The 10,913-nt window shown below is 36.6% G+C and overlaps 1 protein-coding gene across 7 annotated transcripts; it reads right to left on the reverse strand.

Annotated features, from left to right (window-relative positions):
• Positions 1–4,649: 4,649 nt before the first annotated feature.
• Positions 4,650–9,006, reverse strand: LOC137712903 (cytochrome P450 CYP736A12). Of its 7 annotated transcripts, none has more exons than XM_068452095.2 (4): positions 8,718–8,979; positions 8,278–8,489; positions 7,190–8,032; positions 4,650–5,683 (listed from the first exon to the last, which is right to left on the reverse strand). In XM_068452095.2, exons 3-4 carry the CDS (start codon positions 7,916–7,918, stop codon positions 4,853–4,855), a joined length of 1,560 nt encoding a protein of 519 aa, XP_068308196.2. In that variant the 5' UTR covers positions 7,919–8,032; positions 8,278–8,489; positions 8,718–8,979; the 3' UTR covers positions 4,650–4,852. The 7 variants fall into 7 exon arrangements, with proteins under 7 accessions (XP_068308196.2, XP_088540840.1, XP_088540838.1 ...); XM_088684714.1 differs by having other exon boundaries at positions 7,190–7,974; positions 8,278–8,497; XM_088684712.1 differs by having other exon boundaries at positions 7,190–7,974; positions 8,278–8,601; positions 8,718–8,954.
• Positions 9,007–10,913: the final 1,907 nt, after the last annotated feature.

Genomic DNA, 10,913 nt, shown 5'->3' on the forward strand with positions numbered 1-10,913 from the left:
CTTGGCATCAGCCTTAATCATATGCAAAAAATAACCCAAATAGAAACAACCAAACAAAACACCCAAAATCGCCATAATTCTTCACTTATGCAAAAACACAAACACCTAGTGTGTAGAAAATAAAGGAAGAAAGTAATCAACCTGATTCAGCGACCCAAGAATCGAAGAAAACCGATCAGCAAGTCTCCAAGAACTGTAACAAAACTCCAAGAACTTCACCGAAATCGTCAGAGGAAGAGAGCACCAATGATCGTTCGAGCGATTGATACCATCTTAACAGAAGCAACCATAATTGCAGAAAAAGAAAAGAAGAAGAAACAACAAAGAGAATATCAAAAGCTTAGAGAGAAGATGAGAGAGATTGTGTTGTTAGAATGAATACACGATACAAACATTAAGCTGTAATCAGCCTTTTTATACCTCTCTAGTAGTCTAACTACCTTTCTTATTGTGTAAGCTACTAATAACCACCCTAACTAACTCTTAACATTAATGTTGATGACATGACAGATTATGTGGCATTTCCTTGAGTCAATATCAGTCAACATAACTCCCTTGATTTAAGGGAGTTGATTGGCCTAGATGTTTGTCCGTTCTCTACACCTCTCTCATATATACTTGGCCTCTTGTGTTCCTCTCATGGAGGAACAAAGCTTATGGTAGTGGAACAACGTATCTTTAGCATCCAAATATCTTATGGGAACCGTTCATTTTTCTTATCGTCATCTAACGATCATATTCGTAAAGAAAATCATTCAGTTTGGGAGAACACAAGCATTATCTTTTTAGTTTTCATTTTGTGTACCTTTCTTACATATATTTCCTTACATCTCCACCCCTCATTTCTCCATGTATTTTCCCTCTACAAAAATGAAAACTAAAAACTAAATCATCATCAAACAAGTTGTTCGTTTTATAGTTTTTTAGTAAGCTGTATTAGATCTTAAGCATATTAAATTGTGAGGAATGTGATTCGAACTCAAGTTCGCAAGGGGAACACATCACTTGCCAATGTAGGTATGCTCACCTCAATTAATGTTTACGAAGTTGGGATAAAAGAATTTTTTTCAAGTACAAGCGATATCTTACACAAATCCATCCTATTATTACGAAAACTCTCCTTGTTTATACTAAAGAGAAGGGAGTGGTGAATTTTGAAGAAGCTTGTTCAAGAAATGGTTATTGTAGCATTACGTAATGCCCATGAATGGATTCAATGAAGCTAAGCGTGAGCTAGCAAGTTTGCCACTCGTGTCGAATTGTAGTATTACATTATGTTCTGCGCACTTCTTCGATGCGGTTCCCTTGAAAACCAATTTTCGGTTGCCTTATTACTACGGCAGGCAGATCGGTGAATTGTTAGATTGTGAGTATGAAATTAACATTGTATTCGGTTGTGGTGTATGAATTGATATGGAAAAGTCTGATTAATAGGCTTCAAGTAATCCTAATTCTTGCAGGATTGAGAGTACTGATAATGGTTTAAGTTTTGTGGACTTGAACGTGGATTGGGATTGTGTTTATACGCATGTGGAATGGATAGTTGAGTCCTATACTGATTCTAATAGGAGAACAGTGAGGATTATGGTGAGTATATAAACACTAGCCTTTGCTCTTGCAATACACGGCTCATATTGGATCTTAGACCTATTCTTGGAGAGCAATTGATTATTGTTAAAGAGGAGAAGGTTAATTGTTTGACAGGCTGACATGATCCTTGTACTTTGTTCTTATAAACTCTAAGCGTTGTTCTTGTGCTCGTGGCTTAATGGCACATCTGTGGTCTTTGGTTCATGGTGATTACATACTTCTAACATGGATGAGAAGAGAAGTAAATATATTTCATTTCAGAGGGTGGCAAAAAAATTGACAAGATAACCAAATTGGTTGTTGTACGTCCATATGAATCAAAACATAAACATCAAACAGTTGAAGTGGTGCTAAACTAGCCAATTAAACCATCGTCTTGCTAAATACGATCTTTCAATTAATTGTGCACGATAGTTTGGAATGAGTTTATCTTGTGATTAGTGTTTAAAATATCAAAATCAGTGAATTTCTCGATATGCAAATTTGTGTAAATAGCAATATTAATATCGGTTGCTTTCAATGAAAATGATGAAAATTTAATATAAAATTTAATTTATGGAATGTCAAACACTGGTTTAGACAAAATATAAAAATTTCTCCTATTTTTAACCGATATGTTGGAAATAACGACGAAACATGTCGACTTTAGCCCAATTTAAGAGTTTTTCTGATATGGGATTAAGTTTAAACTTCATCCCCCTCCTCCTTTTCCATTTCTCTCTCTAATTTTTTAGTTATTTCCACGAAAATATCGTCGTATCGAAAAAATCTCACATCCTAATTGTGATTGCTTATTTTTCAAAAAAAAAAATGAAAAACTTGTTAAATTGTTTGTACCTATCAAATAAACTAATAGTTCATCATGCTGTTAAATTGTTTGTACCTAATAATTGAATCGAATTAAAAGTAGTAAGTGCACATAAATGGTAGTATAGTAATTCAGCTTATGTAAGTACGAGTATGGAAACCTATCAATTCTAGTTGTTTAAACCTAATTCAATTCACAATCAAAACATAAACAAAAACTAAGGTAAAACACAAATTTGCACCACTTTTTTTAGTTGATGATTGTAATGACGAAAACTTATTAGATTGGATAATCATTTAATGCTCTGAAAAACTAAGATTTTGAACTTAACGAAACCAAAAACTCTGGTCGTAACTAAACTAAGTGCAAAACCCAAAAGACAAAACAAATTAGGGAAACATACATATAAAGTGATAAACTTAGATAAGAATTAATTTTGAACTTAAACCAAATTAGAACTCTAGTTGCGACTATGAAGACGAACTGTGATTGTGATATTTGTACGATGTAATTGCTTTAATCTTTCCTAGCTAGTCAGAGTTTGCATAAAAGGAACAATATTACAACTACATGATGTTAGATTTCAAGTTTTCAACCCGCAATGAAGGTTGATCGCGCAGGCCGTACGTCGGTCGGCATGATGATAAGCAAAGTCTCGAGTGTTCGATTTTTGGTAGCGACAGGCCAAATGTCTCAGGTGGTGTAGGCCTTGAGAATTTCAGTACCAAATGATTTGTTATGGTGCGTTTAGAATATAATCTTCAAATTTTTATGGGAATTAAACCAAAGTTGCTAAAGAATCTATTACAAAAATCAGAGAGGGAGGCATTTGAAAATGACTTAAATATAAGGCTTATTATTAGCTACGCCCCCCCTAAAACTTCATTTTAACCTCATTTTACTGAGAAATTTTTTATTGTGATGGGAACACGGGTGGTACACCGTGTGTTTTTATTTAAGTGGTGAAATTTTTTATTTTTTAAGTTAATAACTTTTTAACACACATATCCCACCATTTGTATAGTGACACGTGGTGTACCACCCTGTATGCTGGTCACACTGAAAAATCTCTCCATTTTTCCCTCTGTAATTCAAAAGTCACCACTTTATTCCTTGAAACACAAAATTCGTTTCACTTTGACCATGAAACTTATACGTCGCCTCCTGAAGCATATGTGGGACCTAACATCTAATAAGACTATACCACAAGTGCAATAAATTTGGTTATAAATCTCCAATATGTGTTAATATTTAACAACCAAAGAATTTAAGTTTAAAAGAAATTGAAGAGATGAAAAAAATAAAAAAATAAATGATTAGCCTAGCGCACCCAAATCAAACTCACATAAGAAATTAACAGATCTAAGGTAATGTGGAGCGAATTTTGAGTTTTACAAAGATGACTTTCAAGTTTTAGGGGGCAAATGGGATCAAAATGAAGTTTAGAAGGGGGGGGGGGCAAAGTGGAGCGAATATGAGTTTCAAGGAGTAAACTGACAATTTTTGAGTTCCAAATAGCAAAGTGAAATTAAAATGAAGCTCTAGGGGGTGTAGCTAAAAATAAGTCCAAATGTAATATATTTGAAGAACTTTTAAATGGCACCTTGAAATTAATAGATCTAAGGCAATGTGGAGCGAATTTTGAGTTTTACATAGACGACTTTCAAGTTTTAAGGGGCAAAATTGAATCAAAATCAAGTTCTATGGGGCAAAGTGGAGCGTACTATGAGTTTCATGAAGTAAAATGACAATTTTTAAATTACAGGAAGTAAAGTGAGATTAAAAAGGAGTTTCAAGAAACATAGCTAAAAAAAAGCCTAAATATAATATATTTGAAGAACTTTCAAATGACACCTTGAAATGATTGTATTTAGAATTTATTTGGTTAGTACCTTTGTAGGGCATTTGTAGAGTTTTAGCAGTAAATTGTAACGCTTAAATAGTTCCTTGGTAGTGTTTTGGCAATACATTTATAATAATAAGTCTAAAGTTCTTTGATGCATAAACTTCATTATGAAACTTTTACTTCAGGCCTCCTTTTGTTTTAGGCCTCTGTACTCTTCAGGTGATGCTGAAAGTCGTTTTATTTCAGGAAACTTTCATACTTGGAACGGTATGTGTTGCGTGCTTTCTTTTAGTAGGAAGGTTACATATCCAATACCAGTCCAAATTATTATTAACTTAAAAAAAAAAAAAAAAAAAAAAGTATGATTCAAACATGGAATCTTGAGGGCAAAACGAATGCTCTTAATTAACCAAGTTATAAGCCACTTGCATCAATTCAAATTATTGGGTAATATTTTTGTTTCTGTAACATCTTCTTGTCTTAATAAAGTTCCATATTGACTAAAAATTAAAATCCAAAGTATACAGTTAATTACTGTTTATTTATGCCTGGACACAGAGTGTGTGTGTGTGTGTGTGTGTATGTGTGTGTGTGTGTGAAGGTCGATTTTATAGGCGGCGCGTTGGCATGGCAAGCAAGTGTTTGGCTTTCGACAACGATAAGCCGAACTTTTCAGTCATGTCCAAGTCTGTAGGTAGCATGCCAGTTGGGAGCTCCCAGTTGAAGCAGTGCACCAAGTTTCCCAGAGCTAGACGAACTGTGGTTAACCCTAACTGCATAGCAGGGCACCCTCTTCGACCAGAGCCAAATGGTATGAGCTGGAAGTCATGTCCCTGCAGGTCAACGTTACTATTCATAAACCTTTCAGGGTAGAATTCTTCCACAGTATCTGACCATACATTTGGATCTCTCCCAATGGTCCAAATATTGATGAAGACTCTTGATTTCTTGGGTATGTGATATCCATCAACTATAACGTCCTCCATGGATTGATGAGGGATAAGTAATGGTCCAACTGGGTGTAGCCTTAAGCTCTCCTTGACCACCATGCTCAAGTAATCCAGCTTTGGCAAATCACTTTCTTCAACCATTCGATCCATCCCGACCACACTCTGGAGCTCTTTTTGGAGACGTTTCATAACTTCCGGGTGCCTCAAGAGTTCGGCCAGGGTCCAGACGATTGCCGTGGCGGAAGTGTCAAAGGAACCAGAAATCATATCGAGTAAAATGGCTTTGGCATTTGTTCGTTCGAACATGTATACTTCCTCATCGTTGGGGTTTAATGGTTGGTGGATTAATGAAAGCAGCACGTCTACAAAGTCCTTATGATGATTGCCTTGTACTTGCTCACTTCTAGAAACTTGTTCATGATCCTGAATTATCTTTTCGAATAGTTGGTCGACAGTCTTGCTAATTCTCTTCATGCGCTTGGTCAATCCCTAAGAGGAAGTAGTTAAGATTCCATATAATCCAATCAATATACGTACTAGTCTTCTACATGAGTACTCTAGCCATCGCTATTTTAGTCTAGGCAATGAAATGGTCAAGACATGCATGCATATATAAAATGGCGGCAATCACGGGATCACGTGCAAACCCTTATTACAAAAAGAATAATGGTAAGTAAACAAAGTTTTGAGACTAAATTTGCATACCACATGATGTGTTATCAATATGAAATAAGCACGTTAATTAACACTTAAGTAATAATTCAATTAGCAACAACCATGTCATATGGTTTACAAAATTTTGTTTAAAATTTGGGGTACCTAGCATTATCTAATACAAAAGGCTTTTCACGTTGGTTATGCTTAAGTTTGATTCTTACATATATATAATAATCAAGTAATTTGAGTTTAATTTCGATAACATTATTGTTATATGGGCAATGTCAGAGAGACTAAATTTGGAGACAAAATTGTGTAAACGAAAGTATATAGAAGTTGATCATTAGATTATTACTTAAGCATTGATAAACGTACTCATCCCTATTCGTAACACATCATTATGTTTACAAATTTAGTCTCCCTAACATTACTAATTATAAGCCTCAGAATCTGTATCTACTCACTACCAGCATTTTGTTTTTTGAATTTTTGTATGGAAAAAAGAAAACCATATAATTTGTATACAGTTGACTGCAAAAAATTAAGGCTCCTAAAATAATTAGGGGTGTGCTATCCACACACCTCATTTTACTTCTCACATACATCTTAATAATTTCTGTCCGTTAATCTTCTTCAATTCATCCGATCCGAAGGCTGAAAATTAAAAATGTGTGTGAGAAGTAAAATGTGATGTGTGAATATTATATCCCAATAATTAATTGTAATAGAATATCCCGGCCGGCATTGAAAATATCTTGCCCACTTTTTTGGTCGACAAATTAAACTTGACAATGGAGCCAAATTAAGCATAAGATAAGAAACCGTGTCAGTGTCACTGCCATCAGCGGTGATAATATCAATGTTTGCAGCCTATGGAAATGGACCATACGAATACGATATGATCTTTCTTTTTAGCAGTGTGTGGATGCGACTTGTGAATCATGTCACCAACAAACAAACAGACGAAGAAAGACCGCTGGCTAACGTAAACAACTAATCCTCTAAGGTTAGTAGCCTTGTGAATTAGTTACTGGCTGATTCACTTTCCCTAAACCATGAATTAACCTTGTTCACTTTACTTTGTTGACACTGCTTCTGTTCCTGTTAATGCACCATCCATCCAAAATTTTTCACGAGGACAGTGTTAAGATCAGTCGCTTATACTTGCATTTACTTATTTCAAACATCTTGTGTTTGTTCTTTAGCATTTCAGGATCAGTAGCGTGCAAGCAGTGATTCTAAATGTTTCTACTTTATGATCTTGCTAGCATTTATCTGGTTTTATTGTTGATTCATGCATGTTACAATTTTGGTAATTAAGGATGAAGGGTAACATACCTGAAGATCAAGTGGAATAAGGAAAGGCACATAATCACCAATGTTGAAAGCTCCTGACAAGAACATGACCTCCTCTATAATCCCTTTGAGATCAAACATATCATTATTTTTTATCCCCAACACCATCCTGTACGTGATTCCCACAACAAGATCACTGACCTTCTCACTAAGATCAACCACCTCACCCGCCTCCGCAGCTACCTTCAGGGACTGCACCAACAACCCTACCTCCTCCCTTCTCAACGGAGCAAAAGCCTCGATTCTCGAAGGAGAAAGAAGTTGAAGTGTGCAGAGCTTTCGAACATGGCGCCAATATGGACCATATTCAGAAAAGGCCATGGCCTTCGTGCCGTAGGACATGTGCTTGGAGGATTGGAGTTGGGGGCGGCTAGCGAAAATGGTGTCGTGGGTTTTAAGGAATAGTTCAGCGGCTTTGGGGGATGAGACCACTGTGGTGGTTTTGCTGCCTAGGCGCATGGACATTATGGGTCCGTACTTTTTGGCTAGGTTCTGGAGGCTGCGGTGTGGGAGGTTGCCTAGCATATGAAGATTGCCAATGATTGGTAGAGCCCTAGGGCCTGGAGGCAGTTTTTGGCTTTGCCTTGAGGAGGCGTTGATTAGGATGTGGAGGAGGGACCATAAGAAGGCAAGGAAGACAAAGATTAGGATGGCTATTTCTGAAGGACTCATTTTTTCTTGATTTCTAGGTGAGATCGAGAAATGGGACATTTGGACATAGACTCATATAGTTGGATACTTATAGAGAGTGATTCAAGATCCAACGGCTGATCAAAATATTACCAAATGGAGTCAAATCATGTACGTGAAAATGGGAACTTTACCCTAGTACAAGCAAAACAAAATTTTACTAACTGACAGAAAAAATCAAAGTTATATGAATACGAACTGTTATTAGCACTTCAAAAATCTTATTCTAGACTCCTCACAAATGTATTTTACTTTCTATTTATAAAAATTTGTCATACAAAATGAGATTTTTAGAGTGCTAATAACAATTCTCTTATTTTATATAAGCAATATTTCAAGTTTAAACTAATTAAACCGCATAGAATGAGAGTTAAACTCACCAGATTCATTCGCGCCTAAGTAGCTACGATCCTCGGCCCACCTCTGCAATCTTTATAAAGTTGGTCGAAGAATTTGAATAAGTTTAATGACGAATGGTAGCAAGAAAGTTGATTGAAGTTAATTGAAAGTTGAACGTAGATGTAGTGCAGTTGGCGCCGTTGGGTTTGGTTCGTGCGTCTGTCTGGCTTTAATGGCTTGTTAGCATCATGTTCTGCACTTCTAGGGTTTTAAAGTATATTGCACTTTCACAGGGTGGGAAAAATGGACAAGAACCAATTTATAAGAAGCCAAACCGCCAGAATCTGCAGAAAATGGCCAGTTTTCTGGGGAAATTTCAAACGCTCATATCTCACTCATTTCTCACCAAATTCCACGATTCATATATGAAAATTCATCTACTCAACGAGAGTAGTCCAAATATGGTGGTTAGAGCCCTCACCTTGGCCGGAATCGGCGGGAAATTCGCCGGGATGATGTCGGTCCGTTTTGAAGCTCCAGAACCTCCTTTTTCTTCGGTTTTTCATGAAATAAAACCCATCACTGGGTTCGTGGGAGTGAGACGGTCACAAGTATGGTGATTTTGGTGTAAAAAATTCGTCGGAAGATGGTGTGGTGGACTTTTTGTTTGGACACAGAGAGGGGTAGAGAGAAAATGTGAGAGATGATAAACGGGAAGAGATTGGCCAATAGAGAGTTTTCCCGAAAGTGGGGTGGGTCTCAGCTGGCACACCAAATAAGGCCGCATGTGTTTCCAATAAATGTAAAATGACGAAATACCCTTGGCGTTTCAAGTTTTGTTTTTCGTTTGCGCGATGCGTTCGTAGCCATCCGTATTATTTTTCATTGGATGAATTCAGGTATCCCCCCGCGAGGTGGGGATTAATCCTTCGACCCGTATTATTTAAATATGTCAAGAAATATGAAAAATCATGAAAGAATCAAATACGTTCCCATACAATGCTATTTAGCACAATAAAATATTTTCTTTCTTTTCACACTTTTTGAAAAAAATTCTACGCGGTAAATAATAAAACTCAAGGATTGATTTTCGCATTAGGCATGAGTCTTTTGGCAGGTATGAGAGGATTAAATTCAGACACACCAAGACAAATGATTGATTTACCTCATGGCCCAAGCAAATAAAAAAAAAGATGCAACTAAAGATTAATATACATAATGTTTAATTATATTAGGGTTAATTACAAAAAACTACCTCGAGTATGGGTCAAATGACACTTTCATACCTCATCTTTTAAAATTGACAATGTCATACCTCATCTTACGAATTTGTGTCAATGTTATACCTTCCGTTAGCTTGGCCGTTTATTTCTCAGTTAAATGTTGACGTGGCTTGATCCGGGATCCATTTTTATTAAAAAATTAATAAAACATTTTAAAAACAAAAAAAATCATTTAATATTATTTAAATATTAAAATAATAAAGAAAAATTATTAAAAAAAGACCAACGTCCGTCCCTTCCCCCCCCTCTCTCCCTTCTCCCCATCTTCATCTTCTTCCCCTTTCTGCAACTACAACCCAGAAAAACAAAAGAGAAAAAAAAAAAAAAAAAAACCAATTTGTTTTCCTTGCTCCTCACCCCCTCTTCTCCCCACACCCACACACCCAACCTCCCCACCTTCGCACCCCACCCTCTGCACCCAACCTCGCACCCACTACCTACAACCCAAAAAAAAAAAAAAAAACCCATTCTCCTGGGCGAGGAGAAAATGGGCACACGGGGGTGGGGGGGGGCGGGGTGGGGGAATGGGTGTGGAGGGGAGAGGGTGGGTGTGAGGGGGACGAACTGGGTTGCTGCTGTTTGTTTGTTTTTTTTTTTTTTTTTTTCTTCTCTCTTCTTCTTCTTCCCTCTTCTTCCCTCTTCTTCTTCTTCTTCTTCTTCTTCTGCAGGGGGACGAACTGGGTTTCCAATTGTTTTTTTTTTTTTTTTTCTTTTTCTTCTCTCTTCTTCTGCTTCCCTCTTCTTCTTCTTCTTCTTCTTCTTCTTCTTCTTCTGTGGGTTAGGTTAGGGGGGGGGGGTGGGGTTGGGTGGGAGGGGACGGGTTTGCTGCTGTTTTTTTTTTTTTTTTTTTTTTTTGTGTTTCCTTCTTCTTCCTCCTCCTTTCTAGGTTGCAGGGGGTTGAGTTTGTGGTGGGGGGAGGGGGGATGAACTGGGTTTGGTTTGGTTTGGGTTTTTTTTTTTTTTTTTTTTTCTCTTCTTCTTCTTCTTCTTCTTCTTCTTTCTCCTTCTTCTTTTCTGGGTTGCTGGGTTGCAGGAAGATGATGGGGAAGAGAGAGGGGGGAAGATGCACGAAAGGAGAGGGAAGATGATGGCTAATGTTTTTTAATTTTTTATGTACTTTTTTATTATTATTTTAATATTTAAATAATATTAAATGATTTTTTTTGTTTTTAATAATTTTTTTAATAATTTTTTAATAAAAATGGGTCCCGGATCAAGCCACGTCAACATTTAACTGAGAAATAAACGGCCAAGCTAACGGAAGGTATAACATTGACACAAATTCGTAAGATGAGGTATGACATTGTCAATTTTAAAAGATGAGGTATGAAAGTGTCATTTGACCCATACTTGAGGTAGTTTTTTTGTCATTAACCCATTATATTACTTATTTT

This window comes from Pyrus communis, chromosome 14 (genome assembly GCF_041283825.1).
Source record: "Pyrus communis isolate YQ-2024b chromosome 14, ASM4128382v1, whole genome shotgun sequence".
Classification (NCBI taxonomy): domain Eukaryota; kingdom Viridiplantae; phylum Streptophyta; class Magnoliopsida; order Rosales; family Rosaceae; genus Pyrus; species Pyrus communis.